The 24,601-nt window shown below is 33.9% G+C and overlaps 1 protein-coding gene across 1 annotated transcript in view; it reads right to left on the reverse strand.

The window, feature by feature from the left end:
- The window catches only part of LOC110456817 (probable cation-transporting ATPase 13A3), a 41,376-nt gene extending 30,521 nt beyond the window's left edge, over positions 1-10,855 (reverse strand). The window contains exons 1-9 of the mRNA XM_021507805.1: positions 10,710-10,855; positions 6,169-6,260; positions 5,366-5,533; positions 4,764-4,837; positions 4,347-4,443; positions 2,495-2,580; positions 1,592-1,666; positions 1,004-1,073; positions 535-669 (exon numbers count right to left, since the gene is read on the reverse strand). Coding sequence (XP_021363480.1) covers positions 535-669; positions 1,004-1,073; positions 1,592-1,666; positions 2,495-2,580; positions 4,347-4,443; positions 4,764-4,837; positions 5,366-5,533; positions 6,169-6,260; positions 10,710-10,722 — 810 coding nt within the window. The 5' untranslated portion in view covers positions 10,723-10,855. The remainder of the gene's footprint in view (positions 1-534; positions 670-1,003; positions 1,074-1,591; positions 1,667-2,494; positions 2,581-4,346; positions 4,444-4,763; positions 4,838-5,365; positions 5,534-6,168; positions 6,261-10,709) is intronic.
- Between the last annotated feature and the right edge of the window lie 13,746 nt (positions 10,856-24,601).

Consider the following 24,601-nt stretch of genomic DNA (forward strand, 5'->3'; position numbering starts at 1 on the left):
CTTTTTATGATGCCAAAAATTACCCATATTGTCACAAGTCCTTTGGTCTCTTCCATATCCCCTTTGTAGAAGACATGGAAGAAAACCCCCGATTTTGCAGAGGCCCGATATTAGTCTCCTTTTCCAAGACAAATCTAATTGGGAAAAAGGAGGTCTATTCTCTGTCTTTTTCAATGTCCCCTGAAAAGAAGACAGGGCAGAAACCACCCCCAATTATGCAGGGTGTCCCACACATTAGTCGCCCCTAACAATCATGCAGTGGGATACAGCAGGCATAGTGTCAATGACCTTTTTTTTGCCGCCAATAAATCCCGAATACTAGCCAGACTTACCCCAAACTGTATTACATACAAAACTAGATGATAAGGACTCGCCAATTTGAATTGCATTTCTCTTTGGTCAGAATGGTACACAAATACAAGTCAAATCAGAGAATATCGAATATAAGCTTTTAGTATAATGATGCGGTCAATATTGCTTCTGATGTAAGTTGGATAAGTACTGTATAGTTTATTTTGAATTAGTGATACTAACCGTTCTAGTCTGGTAGATTGCCACTGACATGGAAAGAATCGATATCCCGACAATGAACCCGGCGTAGTAATAATACCATTCTATGAACCAGACGGTGGCACTAAACATTTGGAACACGTAGAAAGGCGACAAGACCTGTAACATTAGTGGTCCAAATTGTTAGTATTGAAACGATGTACAGTTTATGATATACTCATAAATTGTATAATTTGCACTACTTAAGTGAAATATCAAACATCCTTAGAAAAAGTGAATACTAAGTATGTATTGGCCTTGTTGGAAGGAAACATGCAAATTTGTTTCCTTTATATTGAATTGAATGAAAATAGAGAAAGTAAATTACCAAACGTCATTAGATGAGATACTATGTATGCATTAGTAAACCATACGCAAATCCAATTATATTTTTTTTCTATTTTAATGAGAAGAAACTAATTTCAAATATTTATACGAAATTTATGTCACCTACCTGCAGAAAAAATAATTGAAAAAGCGGAGTGATATTGACATCAATTCGATTCACGCCATAAGTTGCTCGACTGAAACAATGAGTGATCGTTTATAAAACTACATATCCCTATGGGAGTATAAGAGTTAGTCATATCCATTGGGGATGGGAGGGAATGGCTGTATGTTGTCATTTACAAACTGTAAGAATTGATAGCATTCAGAATAATCATAGAAAAACAAATATTAATCACACATTTTTGTTAGTTAACCCCTAAGGAATGCGAACTGACTTTCTAAGGCGATTTAGATTGTCACAATCAATAGCAGTATTGAAATAAATTATGACATTTTTTTCTAAGGAACGTCAAATATTAGTCGATACTGACATATAACTTTAAACTTGTATAACAGTTTGTTATCCTAACATATTACACATTCATACATATCATACCAAACTGATAATTCATATCGAAAACCGTTTTTCCAAATCGATAATATAGCATTGTATTTTGATATTATAGCATTGTTTTTTATACAATAGTGGATTATTTTCTGGATTGGATAACTGCACATTATGATATGTTCACCAATAAACAATGTACGATACCTCTTAATTTGTTCTGCTCTGCTTTGTCCTTTAGTGTTGTGGAAGTAAGAACATGATGTTGATTGTTCCAAACCCCTGTAAAGGTAGATTTATATTGACAGATAAAGACATATTCATTGTAACTGTAAAATAATTATGTCTACCAAAAATTAAAAACGAGTTGTGAAGACAAAGATACGAATGATATGTGATTCAAGAATGCCAGACAATATAAGTTAAACTAAATATTATATAATTAATGAAGTAGAATTTTCGATAAACCAATACATTTGAGGTAGTATTAAAGTCATTTTTTTCGTGGTCCCAAATTTTTGAAGATTTCATGAAAAGGCCCATATAATGCTACGGTAAGAATGTTTTAAATTATTTTTATTTCTCTGGTAGTTTTTTTCCCACAAAAATCGTACCCCATAAAAATCATATTGTACAGCACATGAGTATATGATGAAATTTAAGTCAGTATATCCTGAGTCCTTGCATTACATTTCGAATGCAATGCTTAAAATGAAATATGTATATGAAGTAGGTATGATATGCATATTTCATGAATATTTTCTAATACGATCACGAAATTAAGTCTGAAACATAATTGGGCTTAACTTTTCAAAGTATACGGAGTCGTGTCATCTTTTTGTGGTGTTTTTTTTCTCGTTTTAATCCTTTGTTTAGAACTGCTTACGGTATATTGCTTAAAATTCGAGAAATATATATTCGCGGGTTGATCGCATATTCCAAATATATACCATTGACTATATATTACATCCAAATAAGTGAGAATAAGGAATTCGCAAAAGTTAAGATATTTGAAGTAAAACATTTATGTTCAACATGCTGTAATGTAAATGAAGCTATGAACAACTAAGCCATAGACTAATAATTTTGATAAAACGTGTAAGAACTTACCTGAGTTTTTCAAAGAGGTCTTTTTCGGGATTCCATACGTACTTGACTTTCTTTGAGATGAAATAACGAACGACATCGAATTCCAACTAGAAAAATCATTGTTTGTTTATTTAAAGATAGCTTCAGTATTTTTACAAAATAAATATGAATCGCAAGTAAATTTCCGAACTGTTAGTAGACACAACCTCACTTTGTAAATTCACTTCTTTTTCGAAAAGTTTAAGATATCCAAATTGTTGTCTTATCATATGAAATGTTCTAAAGTGACTATATGGAGTATGTTAGCAAGTGCATCCAAACCTTTACTTAAGGCCAGTTGTATTAAGTTCAATACATTGAACTGTCTTTATACCAAGTAAATTTCTGTTCAGCTAAATGACGTCATACGTTGTGACGTATAATTGCATGTCAAATACTATATATATATAGATATTTGTATTTTCTTTCGTTTAAGTGTGTTGCAGTTTAAGTTTCAACAATATGATATTTCATAATGCAACAAGATGGTATTTCATAATGCATCAAGATGGTATTTCATAATGAAACAGGATGATATTTCATAGTGCAACAAGCTATTTCGTAATGCTACAAGATGATATTTTATAATGAAACAAGATGATATTTCATTATACAACACGATGGTATTTCATTATAAATATACGAGTTACGAGAAAGGATACAAAGCACAATCAAATATAACTAGATTCTATTGAAATGTATATATTTTGAAGTCGAATATATTTTTGCAGCCATATGAGTATCATTATAATAAGTTTCCATGGTTAATTTTGATACAAATTAACAACTTCATTTATACAGCTAGATCGTTCGGGTCTTATGTTCCCTTTGACTATCTCCGGAGAGGCATGACGGCCTCAAACCAAGATACATGTTACAATTCGAAACCACTATATCGTTATGAAATTCCCTGATCATATATTTAAACAGGCATAAATTAGAAAACAAAAGCTATATTATCCAGATCGATAATGATACTTTAAATGATGTGCCATCTCATAGCAGTCTGTAATATGGTTAATGCGCTACAAATGTTATAAACATTGAAAATCGATAACCTGTCTAGTTTTTTCATAACAGCATTAAATGTTACGAGAGGACTTAACATACATTTTATGTATTCGTTACGGCCACAAGGCCATTGGTTTTACTTATATATATTGGTAAAGTGTTATTATGAAGTTTTACTATGACCTAGGTATATAAATAAACTAAAAAGAATATGTCATTTCGCAGAATCCACTTGAGTTATAAAAGAAATTGACATGTAATAAGTCCGGTTGAATATTTTTACTAAGATATCAGCCTTTTCTTTCTGACACCGAATACTTCTCCTATTCAGACTCCCAATAAAAGTAATAAACATGTAGATATATATAGATTACATGTATTTCTAATTAAGAACCTTATTTTCAATAGAAATCACAACAGTAATTGTGTGGAGTGAGAAAAAGTCATACTGTAACATATGTATATATACTATATTAAATGTCCTTTGAATAGATAACAAGTTATACAAAAAAAAATGTAAAAAAATCAGCCTTTATGCCTCATCATCGACTTCTTTAACTGTGGTAGTTGAACCTTAATATTTGTTGAAATAGTCAAGCAAAGTGACGATTATATCAGAAGAATGATATTCTTTATAGTAAAACCTTTATATACATATAGAGGATTATATACTAATCATGTTATGTATGACAGGCTAAGCGATGTTTTCAAATATGGTGCAAAAATCCAGAATGGCCGCCAAATATTTTAAAGAAAGTATAATAAGACAACATCGTAGCCATCGTTGTGATGCGTTTCTCTCCTCTGTAAGCCAATATCTTACCTTGTCATCAGAGTTCAATAACGGTGTGGTATCACTCGTCCTCCTTTTAGAAAAATTGTTTGATACCGAGCGTTTGAAAGATGAACGTAGACTGGACCTGTTATGCAAATAAATGAAATTAATCATATAAGCTCTTTATAAAAAATAGTAACATATTCATATTACAATGTACAAATATGAATTATAATTGCAAACTTGGGTCTTTGAACACGATTTATCAAGGGGCTGGGAATTTGAATTCCTTTATCCTCTTTTGATCACCATTATAATGCTATTACGTAGTTATTTGGTATTTTCTGGTTTGCGATGGAAAATTTGCGGTTTATTTTTGTGTGATTTCGTAATTTCGCGAATGAAACAAAAAAATAAAGAAACTCGCCAAAAAATCCTGATGTTCAGTATGTTCAGTTATTTTACCCTGTTATAGCACTGTATCCTTTGTCCACCATGGCTGTCATAACCTCACTTACATGCCGCTGATTGAACTGGTCCTGTAAAAACAAAATTTGGATTCAAGAAAAATATTTATTATCATTTATGTATTGAAAATGGTTCAACTTGATACAATTTTATTACAGATCATACTGTATGTACGTGCGGAATACTTTTTTTAACATTACAATATACGTTGTTTATTTTTTTAGTCGATATTCCTTTCTAGCAAACGATATCTTTTATATTTTATCTTGATTCTGCAAGTATGAAACTTGATTAAATGCATCAAAATGGTCCGATTAGCTTTGTTCCCTGCCTTGCAAGCATACACGATGGTCGTGTTGTTTGAATCATGTCTCCATGTTGGATGCATTTTTTGGAGAATCGAAAGCACGAAGGTAGACACAAGGACTTTTTTTGTACTTAAGGAACCCTTTTACCTCATTTCCCAATCATTTCCCATTATATTTATAAAGTACTGTCTATTCAAAGCTCAAACATGTTTAAAATAGCAAGGCATGTAATGCTTGCCGTTTTTAATAAGTAAGTGTTTTTATGAAAAGAAAACATTCGAATCTTCTTACCTTCAAAATTACAATTATGGCGACATCTATTTGGCACTTTCGGTGAGTCCACATGACTAAGAGGTACGGGAACCAGAACAGGAAGAGGCGCAGTAACCCGCCAGTTATAACGGAAAAGAATATTACTACAGCCGTTTTCATCTTTGACCGGATGTACCCTTGTATTTCCTGTTGCAGCAAATTAATTTACTTTGTAATCATGTGGATTAATAGACAATAGTGCAACACTAAACATATGTCTCTATCTGTGTAATTATCAAATATGTATATACCATATATTTAACTTACGAATGGTTATTTGCCAAAACGTAGTAACATTACTCGCCGCTTATAGATATAGAGCATATTTTCCTATTTCGTTTAAAAAACTACTGAACTATTAATCATGAGAACTATGAATCTGATAGGGATGACAGACATTTGATAGGATGAATCGACTCCCAAAATGAAATTGAAATTAAATCAAGTTTAGTTTAAACAGTATTTTATTCAATAATCAGGCAAGGTTATTGTATACATGAAATTTCAGAAGGAGTGGGAAACAAGTTGAGAGCTACATGTAATACTAATTTGTTCAATTTGTATAATATAATAAGGAATCGTTGCATATTTTTTCTAAAAAGAGAAAAAAAAGGAACATATGCAACTGTAGTTGAAATAAATTCAATTAATACTGATATCCTATTGTTAATAAGCAAAGATCGCCCAAATGTTGAACCGATCGTTCTAATGCTTTCCATGTCTTATTGTATCCTATGTTCTATCCTATGGTCCTATGTTCTATCTTAATTGGAGTAACATACCATCTGGTCCTCCATACCATGGTTTACATAATCCACGTCCCCTTTCATATCCGGTAGATTGGTCTTGCCAGGACCGGCTGCTGTCGTGTTTTCTACAAGTAAAGCATATGATAGCGTCAGCACTAGCAGGATAGCTCACAATCGGCATCAAAAGACACACAAGGCACAGAGAAGATACCAAAGCTAAAGGAAAGCATCCGACATTGTTGAACGATTCCCACACTAAAGCAGCTTTGTAAATCATTGAAATTGTCCCACGTCGTCAAAGCAGATTGATCAAAGAATCTGAGTAAAATGATACAGGGTCCTATAAGTACTGGAACTTTTATTGGAAGAATAAGTTATTCTTTCTTTATTTTTATTTCTAATTTAGGTTAATTTGTACTAAACAACCAATGTAAATTCGATCTTGTTTATCTGTTTCACGTTTTAGACACGTCAGGATTTGAAGCATTTTAAACTGCGGAACAACATTAATGCGAAACCTGTCGTGCATTTCCTACCAAAAAAAGCTTACACAGTTCCAATGCTAACATAAAATATTCTAGTAGACGCTTTGAACCATTGAATTGAAAGCAAGACTAACGTTGTCTGTGATATTTGGTAGAAAAAATGTATCACCCGACCCCAAACCATACACTCAGTACTCCAAACTACAGGCAATGAGAGGGACACTTCTTCCTTGGAGGTGGACTCTCTGATTTGGCACTACTATCATATTGGATTTTATTACCTTACAAATATTGTAATTTCATCGATTTTAAGACCGAGTTTAGGTTAAAAAAGTACATGTACATTTCCGTATTTGTTTGGTTTCTTTTAGTTTGTTTTCGAACTCGAATGCAGACATTGTGATATGGACGAAGGACGATGATATTTATAAGCGATACATCATCTAGCGGTAACATATAAGTGTTTAAATTGTATACCAAGTGTCTCCTTCGAGTAAGTTATGCTGTTACATGTGGAAGTTGTAATCGTAATGGAAATGCACAAACAAATGAGCATATTCATTTTGTAATGTAAGTTTAAGATAATCACACTTGTGCAGTGTTTTCGCCCTACAATTGACCTTAACAGCAAGATGACATTTATTTACTAGGAGTAAATATTGTAATCAGTAAGGATAGATCCAACGATTGATTACAAATGATATGTCGAGATGTATAACTTTCATAAGAAGACATTCAATCACGAACTAAAACCTCTTTTCTTAATAGTTATCGACAAGTTCACAACAACATAAATCGTTTGCAATTAATTTTATTCTAAAATTCAGTTATATGAATGTCATTTATATCGACAATGATTCCAACTATTAATATAAATTCACAATGATATTAACAAGACGCTTATAGCATAACAATAAGTTGATATGTTTGATCTCGTAGTTTCTGTGAAAAAGTGATCAAATATGCAACTGTTTCCCTTTATTCATTTATTAACTTATTTACTTTTGAACTAATTTTTACTCGTCTTGCTAAGCTTTTTTATAATAATACATGCAACAAAAGTTCATTTTGAACTTGAACAAGGATGAACTCGGTGATAAGTATAGGATGTAGGTCATCTATTAGGGTTACTTTTGTAAATCTGTTTTGATAGTGAAAAGTCTTCAAATTTGATTTAATTAAATGTTTCGGTTTTAATTATTTATGTTTAAGAACTTGAAAGGAGTGAACTAAGTTAAACGTATGTTATGTGTGAAAATCAGTTGAATAACAAAACTTTGGAAAATTAACTGCTGTTTAAACAGATCGCTGCATTAAATTTAATGAACACATTTTATCACTAGCATATTTCTATTAATGTCTGTAAGTAAACGTATTCGCTATGAAGCGGTTTTTTTTATTGGAATTAGAGTTTAACAAAATTAATGTACTAAAATATGTTCCCTAAGGCAGAAAAGACAGTTGTAGTATCAAAAATATCACACAATTGAACTGAACATGTATGTTTCAATATATCAAATATCATTATATATAATTAGTGACATTGAAGGCCAAAATATTCAAATAAAAATCAAGTAATTAACTATCAAGAAAATTGATAGAAATTCAAATATCCTCCAAGCGAAAATGAAATAGCATTTGTGATTTCTTTTCACAATGTTTAATCTTTACCTAAATCAACACTTTATTATACATATTCTTTTGGGAGAAAATTATAATTGTATATTAAATATCGGAATAATACTGAACCGCAGAAATTAACAAACATATGTAGATGATAGGATGATAAAAATGCGGAGATATAACAGCAGATCGAATGCAGTTGGAGATGAACGATTGCAAAACGGCGACAACTAATGTATTTTTGGTAAGACAGAACGCAGTCAACTCTGAAGTTACATTAGAACAACGTAAGTGTGTGAATGTATATTTGTATATACAAGATAAACCCTATTCTTCTAACGTCACTGTACCCAAAATGGGACATTGGTGGGAAAGTGCCTCAAGAAACTGGCATGCAAATCAAGGAAATGTTTTTATGTGTACGATTTTTACTGCATGATACCTTTGTCAGCTCAGTTGTATATCTGCTTCATTTGTTTTTGAATATGGTTACACGGACAGTTTAGAAACAATATTGAAAACATAACTTTCTTAAGTGACACTTGACACCTCGTGCAACGTCGTCTATTTTCAAGAACCTTTTTTTTAAACTAATGCTACTTTGGAGAAGAACTTTAATAAGAACCCCCCTTGTTAATAAACTATTGTATTGGAGATAAATTTAATGTATTACCTTTGTATCAACTATTTTCATTAGACACTATTTTATGAGAAAAGAAAGATGATCAATTAATCCCAATATCAAAACCAAATCTCAACAGGCCACAGGAAAGTTTTGCGCGAGTTTTCCACCAATCTTGTGTACTTCGTGACGTCACGTTACTATTGTAGTGTGATGACAAGCAATTGAGACGTCACGAAGTTGTTCTTTTGAAATAAACATGAAGAGCCATGTGAAGGGTGAAAGCAGCTTACTTTTTTTCGGTTGTTATATCTTCCTTTTTCTCTATTGTATATGGTGGTCTGCTTATATTGATCTCTTATCCCCTAATAATAGCTAAATTTCAGTGTGCCTTTCAGGATACATTTACACCTGTTCAAGAGCCTACGCGACCCTAATAATATTTCGCGTTCTATTTTTAGAACATTGTACCGGATATATCAACATAACATAATAAATACACAGGTGAGTGATATATGTATTGATGAAAAAAGTAACAAACATTTATGGAATTGATACCATGGTATAAAATACATCAATATTTATATGAACTTGTCCTGTTTTAGGTACACTGCTGTTCTAGTAATGTTACCTAGATTCCCGGGTATATTTATTATTAGAAAGTGCATACAAGGTGATAAAATCTTCTACCTAAGTTAGTGACGTATACTAAGCAATACTTTAACAATATCGTGTGTGAAGTTAGATCAGGAGAAAGCATTGTGCAACTGACTAGTCGTTCAAACATGTCACGTGACGTCGCCCTCACATTTTCAATATAGTTTTCCGCGTATATAAATTACTAGAAAGTACTAAAATATTTATGTTGATATTATCTTCTCCCTACGCCGGTGACGTACAGTGAACACTAGCTAAATCACTATCTACTGTGTATTGGTGTAATGAGAAACCAATGTGCAAATGACAGATCGGTCGAACATGTCATTTGACCTCGTTATCACGATTTCAAAATACAATTATAGGGTGAAGGCCTTTTCAGGGAATTTGTAATCAGCGTTCATCAAGATTACGAAAACTGAATTTGCTTCATATACATTCATTTGATTCAATATCAAATATAAATACACAATTGTTTACAATATTTTGAAAGTGAATAATTCATGGAAATGAACACAAGGGAACACTTCAATTTCATTGGTATACATTATATTTTCTGACTTCAATGTCTAATACAATATAATTATCATTCTCGTTAAAAAAATATATATATATTCCGTTAACCGATTGACGTAGTTAAATGATACCGTGTAATATTATTCCTTAAACGTACATATATATTATTCAAGCTTGCTTTAAGGAAAAGAAGAGCCATCACTTTTCTACGGTATGCAGGCCTTTAAAATAGCCCTTTTCCTGTTAAATTATTCATTGAAAGATAACTATACGTTACGCGTTTTCAGAAAATTTGAATATTTTAAAATCATTTCCATAAAATGTTGCAAAACAAAATAAACCTAATAAATAACTTGACTAGAAGCAAAGTAAATTAACTTCCTGCTTGATTTTATACATATGATAATGAGTATTGGGTGATGGAAACCCCGAATGCAGTGGTGTTTTTTTATTTATTTTTTATAGATGTATTACTGTTAAACAAAACCCTTAACAATAGCCATTCCAATTCAAAATATGTTTAATGAATTTGAATTTTATGACACAATATGCATGTTTATTAAGTACATGTGTACTTATTTCATTTCTTCACTACATCTATATGGGTACAGCAAACTCATTTTGTATATTACAGGTAAAATAACAAGGTAATGTTAAATAAAAAAAACTACCTGACGTCCCCATGATCGACGTTGCGTTATATCCGTGGTATACAAATTGACCGGTAGATTTTGTGGTCAGCGGTAGCCCTGGACAAGATTCAGATTTATCGCCATCGGGTTACAACTGTCCGCCATCTCCGTTAGGGGTACTAGAACACGCATACAGATATAGATACTGATTAACAATATACCTGGTTCAGCACATGACACAGGTAAATAGCCCTCACCTTGTACATATTGGTCAGGTTATCATAGCGGTATGTACCCTGAACGACAGGTGGTCTGGAGTAGATAGTGATATAATGCAGTATTTAGTACGCATGGTCGCTTTATTCTGTTTAAAAGTGCATACTTACAAACAAGCAAAACTTGTTTAAGATACTACCTGTACATTTTTGTATATACATCTCTAAACGCTATCATTAAACCCGTAAAGCTTTCTTGACAGAAGGCGTAAAACACACACACAGTTGATTGCTCCTTTAACATTTGGTAATACATGTTTATACAGTATGGCAAAAATTAGTTAAACAGTATTATACAGTCGTTTTGGCCTTTTAGTACTCATCGGCGATGCCAGCAGCCAAAACATCGGAAATCAAAATGTATCCAACCTACTCTTGAAACAAAAGGGAAGGTGCATAGAAACGCATTACTGTTATATATTTCAAAATTTGGAGTAGTACTAAGAGTTATAATACTTATATATCAAAATAATGTTTTGTCATTCTTGCAAAGCTTTTAATACAGATTTCAATTTCGTAACTGAGACTGTTTTTTTTATAAATGATATACATTATCTTAAATTAAAAATAATCGTCTGACAAAATATTAGCACATCATATCAATTTACGTTTTAACGCAAAACTGATGTAACCACATTGTTTTTGAAATCCAATGTTAAATTAAAAAGATATCACCAGAATTCACACAAAACCTATAAATACATAATGACGATTGTCCATACATTATGATCACGCTTATTAGCTTAAGTTTATATTTATCGCCGTTATACGGATATCGCTCTCAACCTAATTTCATGAGCCTTGTAAGCTTAACAGCTAATATGCCAATTTTTCAATCAAAAATGTTCCCCAAAATGTATTTCTTACACCATTTATTTATCTCTTGTCTGCTCAGTTCCTATCATGCAGTACAAACGTACAAAAATCGATGCCAGAGTTTAATCAATCATTTACATGGCAAGGTACAGCTGAATTATCGAAAATCTAACGAGGCTCATGAAACCTACCTTGTGTCCTATAGTGTTATGCACAGATACAGGGAGTCAGTTAATACAGTCAACCTCACCTTACATTACACAAATACATTATCTATCAAATGCATAGAATGTAACGATTAACAGTGATGTTGATCTATTTATTGTTTTTATTTGTTATTACAAGGCACAATGCCTTGTGGTTTTGTTGTCACTTTTCTGCTGGTCTCAGCTTGAGGACATTTCATTACCTTTGATTTGACCTAGATTAACAATTAAACAGAGGACTCTTAACCTTCCGGAAACCTGGCGTTATTATCCTTGTACCTTTCCAAGTGTCTTCCAGTCAATACTTCAGTCGTTCATATTTTGCCATTGCTTCATACATATTAACATCCGACATTTATAAACCTTTGGAACTTGCGACCGGATCATCCATCATCTGTTATATTCACGTCGTATTTCGTGACGTGTAAACTGCTTCTATGACGAGCTGCTTTCACGTCTGTGTTCAGATTTCTTTTTCCTATAATCTGAAGCAAACACACCTTGTCTTCATGAAAGCAACCAAAGTCATTCCAAAAAGAGGTAATCAAATTTACATGACGTCCTTAATTTTGTTTTGATGTCTTTTTAGATATCTTTGTTGTGATCGTTTACATTTACATCGGTGTTGATGGACGCTTTGGTATTGCTGGGAAAGTTTTTTTTCTCTTTTTCTATTCACTTTTGATTTTGTTTTCTTGTATACCTACTTTTAAGCGAACAGATAAACGGACTTGAGTCATTGGATCTTATATATATGGACAATTACTAATTTCAACATGGCAACTTAATTGACACTTATAAATCTTCATTTTAAGAACTTGTTTAATAATATATATGATATTACAAACATTTGTTGCAAATATGTTATAATAAGGTATCGCTCCTGTACTGATATTTGTTTAAAAATGTTCATGAAGAAGGCCTATTGTTCCTTGATTTGAATAATGTATCTTGATGGCATTCAACCATTTCAATTTATATAATAACGTCTTTAATTTTTTGATTTTTTATGTCACAAGGGGATTGATTCTGCTTGTAAACTATAATGTCCTAAGGTTTAACATAACATTGTTGATGAAAGGCACTCTGACAACGTTTACATGAAATGCTTGCATAAGTATACATTATTTGCTTTGCTGTAGTTCCACAAATGTTTCAGAACAGTTTAAACAGATATGCGTGCCTGAATCTGTATGTTAACAAATTAATAGTGGTATGCGCGTCTCAATCTGTAAGTTAATAAATTGATGGTAGTATTCGTGTCTTAATCTGTATGTTAAAAAATAAATAGTAGTATGCGTACCTTAAACTGTATGTGAACAAATGAATAATGGTATGCGTGTCTTCTTAATATGTATGTTAACAAATTATTAGCGGTAAACGTGTCTTAATATGTATGTTAACAAATTATTAGCGGTATACGTACCTTAATCTGTATGTTTACAAATTAATAGTGGTATGCGCGTCTCAATCTGTAAGTTAATAAGTTGATGGTAGTATGCGTGTCTTAATATGTATGCTAACAAATAAATTGTGGTATGCGTGCCTTAAACTTTACGTCAGATAATTACAAGTGTAAAATGAACGGTATTTGTATGTAAGCGAATCAGAATTGGTGTATATTCTTTAATGATGATGTCATCGAATGAAAAATTGTTTTATTTCGTCCTAAATGTTTATTTCATCAAATTGTATGTATCGTAATCCCTACGTAGCAAATCTTGTGATAATGTTATCTCAGTTTACTGAAGTTAACAACGCAATTTTGTTGTCAGTTTGCTTAAAGTTATATATGTATCTTAATTTGTTTACTCAGTATTTTGTACTTCATTTCATTGAATCAAAAGCAGTGTACTTTATGTCAGTTCACTAAAACTGATATGTGTATATTAATATCGTTGCGTATCAGCTAATGTACACTCAATCTTTGACTCAGTCTCCCAAATCACGATGAGTATACATGAAAAGCAACCTTTACCTTTATCAAAATGTCCCTGCAGGTAGGGCGTAAAAATTGTACCTGCTCTCCCCATTGCATGATCGTAAGAGGCGACTAAATTTGGGATCTTATCTTTTCTCTTCTTCTTAACTAATTTCTTCTCCCTAATATCTCCTGTGCCTTTTGGCCTTTAGTTGAGCGTTCGCCCCTGTGAGGAAGGCTTTGGGTTATGTCCCCTGGCCGAGACATACCAGAGTCTGTAAGAGTGGTAGTTTCTACTCCTGCTGAAAGCTCAGCAATTTAGGAGTGAGGCGACTGGTTCGCCCGTTGTCAGTATAATGTGACCTGGTGGGATGTCCTGCTGGGTGTCTCCGGCAGTATGTTTCAGTGTGGTAGCACTATAAAGTCGGCATCAATTCCGCGCTATCACAAGGAAACCTTGATCAAAGAGCGAGTTGCATTTGCATTTACGAACACTCTATTCTGGCTGTCTATCACATGCAGAGTCGTTTATTGTTTATCTGGTCCTAATTCTTATTTGCCATTAACGTTATGAAGTCTTAAATACCAAATTACTAGATGTTTATTTAAAAATTAAAGGGAAGTAACTCTCGAAGTGACACGTCGAGCATACGGCATTGTGTCATAATACCTGTAACAACTATGCAGTGGATTTGGAGTGTAAGTTTTAAGGATACTTTTCTATTTCTCTAGACATTAACCTGGGGAAAAGCCAAGCCATTTTTCTCATCTACTGTGAAATCAGACACAATCAAGTAACAATTTGTGTAACTGTACTTTTGTGAACCTTTATCATTAGCAAATAATTTAACTGGATACTATCTACTATATCGGTGATCATTATTGTTACAATTATACTAGCCTTCCCCCTTGCAAGCGCCTTTTGTCACCTTTGTCAATGAGAAGATATATATGAGGACCCCTATGGGAATTTATTAACTTGTCAAAAATCAGCAACCCATGTTTTTGGCATCTTAAGTCCCTCTCCGACACAATATCCCACAACGCCCCACTCCCCAACCGTCAACCCGCTGTGTTTGATATCTTCCTATCCCATTCCAAAAGTGAAAAGCAATAATCTAGTTGCACATACGAAAGCTAAAGGTGTGACATGTAATGACCTGCATTGAAAATAGGATTCGATTATGGGCGTAGTAGAATAATGTGTATTTGAAATAACAACAAATATATATGTTTACATTAAAAGCATGATATATGGCCTTAAATGTTAAGACGAATTTTATTATGTGTTTGTATGCCGCTGCCATAGATAAAACCTTTTTTCATTAACCTTTATCATAATCCAGTACTTTACATCGTACAACCGTATGATAATCTACCACTGCACATCAGCAAATAAAAACACTATTTCTATATCAGACGTTTGTCATGACTTAATCACGTGTCCTGTAACTAACGATGACTCTTCACGTACCAGGCCGTGTCGGCCATTTTGGATGTGTGTTGGTTAAAAGGTCAGCTGCAGTTACACTACCCTGCTTACACCAGGTCTCCATTTTAAAACATCCGAAAAGTCAACAACAAAGCGATAAACAAAGCGATAAACTATCTCTATATTTACCACACTTGTGATACCTCAGTTTTCTAGTCCTGATTGATACAACTTGTACCACAGTGTCATCAAAGGATGCTGTGACTAAAATTAGTTGTTTTATCTGTTAAGATTACGACATATGTCACTGATATCGTGTAGAGTGGCGTATCTAGTCTTCCACCTGTAAGTCTATCGCCTTATCTGATATATAATCCCCCCAATAACGTGCAGACTTTATGTAAGTATCTTACTGAATCTATGTAACGATTATATACAAGTAGTATAATGTCCTTTATACACAAACAATGTACGTATCACACGTGTCGCAACGTTTAAAGACCGACCGGTGAGTGAAGCTTTACAAAGGGACTAGACAGTCTTTACATTGATTTATACATATATCAAAACTGATAAATCTTATTGAAAAAGAAAGAAAAATACTGGTTCTACACAATAGTGTGTTTAAGGGAATGTATCTACTTATGTCACTGTATATACGGAAACCATATAGTGTTTCTAACAGTGATTTCTCAGCACTGTCCACACTGTATGTTACAATACTGATTCTCGACGGAAAAAAGTCTTTGTGGTTCGTTGCCATTCTGATTGTAATCCTCTCTAGTATTGCTATGATGGGTGGGTTCCCAGTCCGGAGAGTGACCTTCCCATGCCAAGTGACGAGCAACCAGTTGCGGCGTATCCCCTTACAGAGTCGTTGTTATTATTGTGTTAGGCCAATTCTGCGTTTTAAAGCACGTGAACTCATCAAAGCCTCACCAACAGGTCATATCTTAGCAAGTTCCTCCTGGCTAGTGATGGCTATAAATGTTGATGTTTGTTTCTAGTCGAGCCATGACTTGCGAAGATATAAAAACCGGATGCATACCTAGTTTTCACTGTTTAACGTTTTTTTCCGCACACAATTCAACAGCACAGAACTCATAATAAATGAACGAAACTTTCTAAATAACACCAAATATTCAGCATAGACAATGTGTGGTTGGAAAAATCTTCCCACATCATATGACTTAAAAAATATGCTATTACCATTCATGTTAACTTCTAAAACCAATAATCTTCAAAAAGGCAGTAGTGTTAAAAGAATGTATTGAAAAGTATCTTACCCGTCTACAGAGGATCGTATTTTCTAAGATAGCAAGATGGCGAACTGGCCTAAAACTCGTTCCACTGGCTACACAAATCAATCATCCTAAGCTAACCCTATGAGTTAATTTCCCCAAACATAAATGTGGTAGGTTTTCCATTAAGAACCAACATCCCATGTTATCTATTTCTTGCATGAAATCGTGATGTAGACATGAACATAATTTTAATTTTGAAACATAAAATCAGGAATCAAGAGCGTTCCAATACGTAAATGATGTTAATGGCTTACCTGCCTTTAAATAATAATAAATAATAGTAAATAATAATAAATAATAATAAATAATAATAATAATAATTGGAAGTTCTTATATACTGCTTTATCACATCTTAGATCGTAGGTCGTCTCAAAGCGGTTCACAAATTATTATCCGTGGTTATAGGGCCTTTGCAACCAGCCAATACATTTCTCAACTCCCTGGGGAGCATACAGCCGGAGCTGCTATTTCGGCGCTAACAGCTAGCATTCAACAATTCTAGCACTGCCTAACCACGTACTTATTTACAACTGAGTAGACTGGAACAAGCGGAATAAAGTATCTTGCTCAAGAATACAACACATTGCCATGCCGTGGCGCGAACCTGCAACCCTTCGGCCACGAGCCCGGCGTCCTACCACTCGACTACCATGCCTCCTAAGAAGTTAAAGAAGTTCCCCTCTGCTTCCAACAAAAACCTTCAACCAATATTATGATTGGTAATGGTCACCATAGGTGATATTTATTCATATGAAAAGCTTACATAATTATACATGATATAAAAATATATATTTGCATATATAGTGTCGCCGAAACCTGCTTCTACGACCACCTGTGTTAAGAGACCACATTCAATGTTTTACTTTGAAGTATTTTATTGGGAACTAAACCTGTAAATAGTTTAATCATAAAACAAAAATGTTCCAATTGGTTCAAATCATATATATTGAAAATACCTAACAATGCCGATACTAAAGTACAATGTTTAAAAAGCAAGCTTAAAAATTAACCATTAAAATAACGACAAGTGTGAGATTTACATATCCATAGGGCTTATAATGTCTCATTATGAACAAAATCGCAAAATAAAAACATGTTCTCTTTCTCAAATGAATCAAAAGTCTATATTCTTTATAAGAAATGTGAACATAACACACACACAAATGATTGCACCCGCAACAATTTGTAATATATACAGAATGTCAAAATTAATTACACGGTACAATACAGTGACGTGTTAATCCTTCCTTGCATTATTGTTTCAACGGTATTAACCGAGATACCTTTCCACGATGTTTTTGTTAAAAGCTGCAAGTAATTGTGTTGCGTTCTCATCTGTCCCAGAGAAGAGGATTACGTGAAAAAAAGCCGATGTCACAGGGTGCATCACGGAAGTTGCCTCTGGCGATCATGAAGCGGAAAAAAGTAGGCTTATGTTTTCCAAAACCCCAATTAATATTAATAATAATAACATCTTTTATTTAACCAGGGTTACATATTTAGACAATGTCTAGTTTACAATATGGCCCTGCATCAAATATATATACAAGCATGATACAATTTGAGATAACAGTATAACAATGTAGTAAAGTAGTAAATATAAAGTATCATCACAGTCAATGTAACTTTAAATTTAGCAATACTAAGAATATAATAAAATAGTAAACAGTTGCATATCACACAAGAGTTACTAAATGACATGGTTAAAGCACTATTATAGTCGAATATACATACAATGATAATATATCACAGGGTAAAAATTGACAGGATATACACGAATAAAGTGTGTGTTAAAATGAGACAATGATGTCGGTAGTGTTAAAGTAATTTAGAATAGAAAATTATCAAATGACATTTGCCTTTAGCTAGAAACAATATGTAAGAAACTCTACTCCTATAGTAAAATATCATTATAAGGGAAATAATCACAGATACAGCTGTATGCTATTCATACAAAAGATTGAATATCGTAAAAGAAATGTTTAGAAATTAAAACTTGAGACTTGTTGTAGTACATATATAAAAATACGGCTGTATATAGCTAAGATTTTGTGAAGTTATGCTGCAGGTATCTGCTTTGATATTTAAGTGAGATGGCACTTTAAATGATGCCGTTGGAAGCACGGTCACACTACAAACAGAACACATTACATCTCCAGCACACACGCAGGCATACACACATAGGGAGAAATTAGCGAGGAGACATAGGACTAGTAGTTAGCGCCTGATAAGGCAGCTCCCGCGAATTCCTCAAAGCCACTGTAAAGCGCTTCTGTTAGCTAGATAGGGCGCTATGTCAAATGCTGTATATTATTATATTACTATTTCATTATTTCATATACAAATAATAGGTAACTAAATGCGATAGCTTCTGATAGGGTCGTATGGAAATAGAACCATAAATTTTGAAATTGATATGAAAAACATGCAATGATTTCTGTTCACAATGTTATATAATATGAAATAAGAAACAAAATCAAATCCAACGGCAGTTATCACAAGGATCACAAATTAACGTTTTTACTGATATCCATTTTACTCTAGACTCTGCATTCCCCACAAAAATATACGTTTTGGGGAGTCCTTTTAATTAAGGTTCAACAAGCCCCCTAAAAGATGACGTTGTCAACTAAAATTCCAATCCCCTGGTAAGTCATGTTCTAAGACCTCAATTACAAATCGGAACTCACATATGTTATTTGTATATATTGAACTTGTACATTGGCCATACACAAAATACATAGTCAGGTTAACGTAGTCAAAAAAAGGCATTAAGGCTGATGTCTTTATAAAAATAGTTCACCGGACTTATAACATGTCAATCTCTTTTGCAACCCTACTGAGTGCTGGGAAATGACCCATAATCTAAAGTTTATTTATATTCCTAGGTCATGCGGAGCTTTATTTCTCTTCTACTAACTGTTGAGAGGAATTCCGACCACAAATAAAGATAGATGTTGCCATGCGAAACCACTAAAATCATAATAAAATCTCCTGGTAATACATTTTAGCAAATTTTAAATAAGAAAACAATGGCTAAGTAACCTTGATCGATAAATAAACTTGAGATGATGTGCCATTTGATAACATTATGTGATTATATGAATGCGCTAGACATGTTATACACATTGAAGCTGAAAAGTACAATAATGTTTACAACAAGTCTAGCTCTTTTATTACAATATTGAATGTTAAGGAAGGACATTTTATATGAAGTTTAAGTAGTATTTATGGTCAAATGTCTATGGTTATACACATATATACCGTTAAAATATGTTACTCTGACGTTTTACTATGATTTTTGTACATTCCCATAGCAACAATCATCTACTTGTGAGGCCGGTATGCCTCTCCACACATAGTTAAAGAGAAATAAAGCCCCGCTTGACCTAGGTATATAAATGATCTTCAAATAACATGTCATTTCGAAATATTCAGTTGGGTCACTTAGGAGATTGACATGTTATAAATCTGGTGAGCAACTTTTATCATTACATCAGCCTTAATGCCGTATTTTTGACTTCGTTGACCTGGTTATATACCTTTTTAATAGCTCATGTACAAGTTCAATGTATTTTAATTACATATATATATTCCGATTTGTGATATGAATATTTGAATATGACTTGCCATGGGGTTGAAATTTAGGGTGATTATTACCTCTTTTAGGGGGCTTGTTGAACCTTAAGATCATCACAAAAAGTTAAAAATAGATATGTCACAGAACCAAATCTTTAACACGAAAAATATGTTGACGGAAAGACAATGTGTTAACTCATGGAAAACAGCATCAAATATTTGTCGTTTGTTCAAGGGTTTCCGTCCTCGTAACAGCTTAAACTGTATGATTGTTATCTTCACAAATGAATGGGTCATTAAAAGGCTACTTTGAAGTATGTTTTCACTATAAGCTCATAACATGGACGTTGAATTACAATCTATCCAGTTACAACATTATGATAACGGGTTAACATGGTTTCCAAGGAGACATCACCGAAAAATAAGAAATGAAGTACAAAATAGAGGCCCCGAGTGCTACAAATCTCCAATCTCCACTAAACTGAAGCCTCGATTTCGGAGCGAGACACCATTAGTTGCCCCATATACATTGTAATCATGCAGTTGGACACTGCTTTTCAACTTAAACAAATAAGCATCTGAAAGAAGCGGGACCTTATAACATGTACATGTCACCAGATAATAGGAACCAGAAATAATATTCATGACCTTTGGATGTGTCGGCATTGTACGTGTCGCTACTGAAGCTTTGTATTTGATGTGTTACACGTGTGTGATTATCTTTAAATCGAGGTTACGATCAACTTATGTTCAAGAACGATATGAAATAAAGTGTTTGTTGTGGTTGTCACTGATGTGGGAATCAAAAAACCATTTGGACGCGGATTGCTCAAATTTGGTTGGAGATAACCAGTGGTGAAAGGGAAATTTTAAAATGTCAATACAACAAAATCAATTACATCAGATTTTACCGCTATGTATTTTTTAAGACAAATAAGACTGATGAGTTTTGAGGATATATTTGGCTTTGTAAGTCCTTTTTTTCAATACCTTGCATTTTTCGCTAACCACTGGTTAAAATTTACTAACCTTTGAGCAGCCCGGGGCTTTGACTTTTTCTCTGTTCCTTTTGTTCAGGACACGGGAGATACCTAATTGAATATGTTGCCAGAATCGCAACATCTGAGACCACGTTTTGTCATTTATCTTCTTATTACTTAACTCGTTTTCCGGCGTTGTCTTCAAGGATAACAAAGATGTTGCATAAAGCCAGCTGTCAGAATGACATGACCTGGTATTGTGTCCCGTTATGTCCTGGTTACGACATTCCAGTTAGATATCACTTACACGCGTCTTTTGAATAACACCACCATTTTGTCTTCTTCATACAATCTTAACTGTTGCTAGGACGGATACACCCTTAACAAACAAATATCTTTAAATTGACTGACCACTGCTAGATGGATGATTAAATATTCTATGAACAGGTTATTCTGGTATATTTTGGTTTGTTTGTGTTTTACGTCCTATTAACAGATATGGCCATTTAAGGAATGTAGTGTTATGCACTGATATCACTTAAGTATGATCGAAGTGCGTGAATCATTATAGTGTAACCTGACATGCACAGTAGTAAATAAAGACCGGAAACAACATGTGGTTGAACCCAGTGGAACCTTCAGTGGTGTTTGTGTTGATGTTCATGGTAAAATCCGTTATGTATCCGGCTTATAAAGTTCATCTAGATTTACTGCAAAAAACAAACCTTAAAACTTGAACAACATCCGGCGTCACTACTAGTGCTATAACTATCATAATAACTGCAACACCTGAAATGCCGATAACCTTGGCGGAGGTTCTTCCGTCATACGCACTGATTTTTGTCCTTTTAAATGAGGATAACGTAGACTTATTTATCGACAGTTCTTTCTTTAATTTAGCTAACGTACACAACAAATCGCCGCGTTCACATGTTGTGTCATTGATATACCGACAAATGCAAGTACACGTAGCATTTGTCTTAAGGAAAGTTGAGGTTTGGGTTGATGGTGACGTCATTTGTTGATCTGTTGTCGTTTCTGTTGATGTTGATCGTTCGGTAGAGGTGGTGGCGACAGAGGAGGTGGTAGTTGTTGGTGGTGATGTGGTGGTGGTTACGGTGGTGGTGGTTGTTGACGTGGTGGTGGTTGTTAGTTCTGTTGTTGTCACCGGCTGTGTTGTTGTTTCTGAAAAAATGAAATCAGCCATTTTTATTGATACAATTAAGATTTATAAAGATATAGCCATAAAGGAATATTATACAGAATTGCTTTGCATGTCACATTCATACAATCTTGCCAACCGTCCAATTATTACATCCTTAGCCTGTGCTGCTCTTCATTAATGTATTTATAATGTATTTCAAATCGATCTTAATTTTACCAACATAATTTGTATCTTAATTTAATCCCTCACAACAAATATAGAACAACTATAAAAATATGAACAACTATTATCTATCGTTTAACAGGCTTCACACTGATCCACTGTGCTTAACGTTCATCATTTGGGGAAATGTCAACAACTGGTTCACCCATTGTCAGTATGATGTGACTGGACGGAATGATGTACCTGGTGCCTTCGGCATGGTTTTTCAATGAGATAGCACTATCTAGTCGGCATCAGATCCGTGCTATTACAAGGAGGCAAGTACATCAACATACCCCGTCTCCGGCACACATACACACATGTTCGCAATTACACAACACACATGGAAGCACGTCCTCAAACGACCTAAGCTGTTAATAGGACGACAACCAATATAAAAACATACCAAATGATGCACTGATGCAACAAAGTCTTACAACGATCCAAACTATTGACTTAGTTTTGATTATTATACCTTTTGTCTTTTTTACACTATATAAAAGTAGAAAATAGTAATGCTATTCAAAATAAACTCTTTCAAGAAACTATTTACCAGGTAAATAGTCATTAGAGCTATTTACCCGAACTGAGCTATTGAACCTGCATTCAAATTTTCGCGGAATTTTTTGCTTCGTTCATTCTGATTCCGACATTGCGTTTGTCATGTTCGTTCGGAACATCTCTACTTCCATCGCATACAAGTCCGTAAGCGTTTCCGAGACCCAGACGAAGCAGACGTACTTCGTTTGCAAAACAATCGGTCGGTTTTGCAGGAAATTTATGAAAATGGCCTCGTCTACAAGATTTGACAATCTTGATGAGGAATCACTTGAAAAAATAGTCTCCGAAAAGGACCGGAGTTCCCGGATAAAAAAAACCTCTGACCTACGGCCAGTACCTGGCGACTGCCCTACATTGTACGTAGGTCTCGAACCCACGACCCAGTGGTGGAGGGCTAGTGGTAGCAGAATGTCAGAAACTGACATTCTGTGATAATTCTGTGACAATTGTCCCCCTTGACATTAACTATTATACCTTTATGTCTAATAGTTAATGTCTCAGAGGATAATAAAAGTGATATTTCCCTCACACCCATACAATAACTGTCTACTATAACACTGGAGTCATTATTAGAACGCACGGACTCTCCTGGTCTCTTTGATCAAATGTTATTAAAAAAAACCAGCGAAACTATAAACAAAACAGGTCAATCAGACCACATCATTATGTTAAAATTTTAAAAATTGATGATTAGGGACTATTGACATAATTTATTTTAATAATCGTTCTAAATGAGGAAGGCGTTTGTGTATCATGATCAGATAAATAAAACAGTATAATAAATAAAACTGTATAATAAATAACAGTATAATAAATAAAACAGTATAATAAATAATAATGCGTCTGTCTTGGAAGAGTTTAACATGATTGTTCTACAAAGGTAACAGCTCGGAGATATGATCATCATTATTGGATTAGTTCCTGATAAAACACGGCCCAGTTTTAAATTATTAATGAAATTGTTTGAAATAATTCGCAACGAATGAGATGCATCAGAGGGTATCGTGTTCGAATATAGTCATGATATGTCTTGTATCTTGATTGCTGTTCTGCCATTAAACCGTGAAATCACCTTTTCAACTTTTTAAAAACAACAACATGGTTTCAGCTACAACGACATTTTTTGATTGTTTGTTTGTTTATCTGTTTAATGTTTTGTTTGTTTGTTTGTTTGTTGTTCGACGTCAACGCATTAGCTAAGGTCATATGAAGACGGGCGCGTGTGGAGATGCCGCCTAAAAAGAAAGAAAATGAAATGAAATAGATCCCACGAGTTGCAATGAGAGCAGCAGGTCAACTTTTGGGTTTCGTCGACGCCCCTAAGCAAGGGACACAGACAAAAGACTCCAATTCTGTAGGGGGCCATATTTGATACCTCTTACGACATGCATTAGGTTACAGCAGGCCTATTCTTTCCATGAACCTGCATTGGATGAACGACTGTACTCATTTGTTCTGAACGGATCTAAATAGCACCACTTATAGTGTGGA

Source organism: Mizuhopecten yessoensis, unplaced genomic scaffold (assembly GCF_002113885.1).
Source record: "Mizuhopecten yessoensis strain PY_sf001 unplaced genomic scaffold, ASM211388v2 scaffold8853, whole genome shotgun sequence".
Taxonomy (NCBI): domain Eukaryota; kingdom Metazoa; phylum Mollusca; class Bivalvia; order Pectinida; family Pectinidae; genus Mizuhopecten; species Mizuhopecten yessoensis.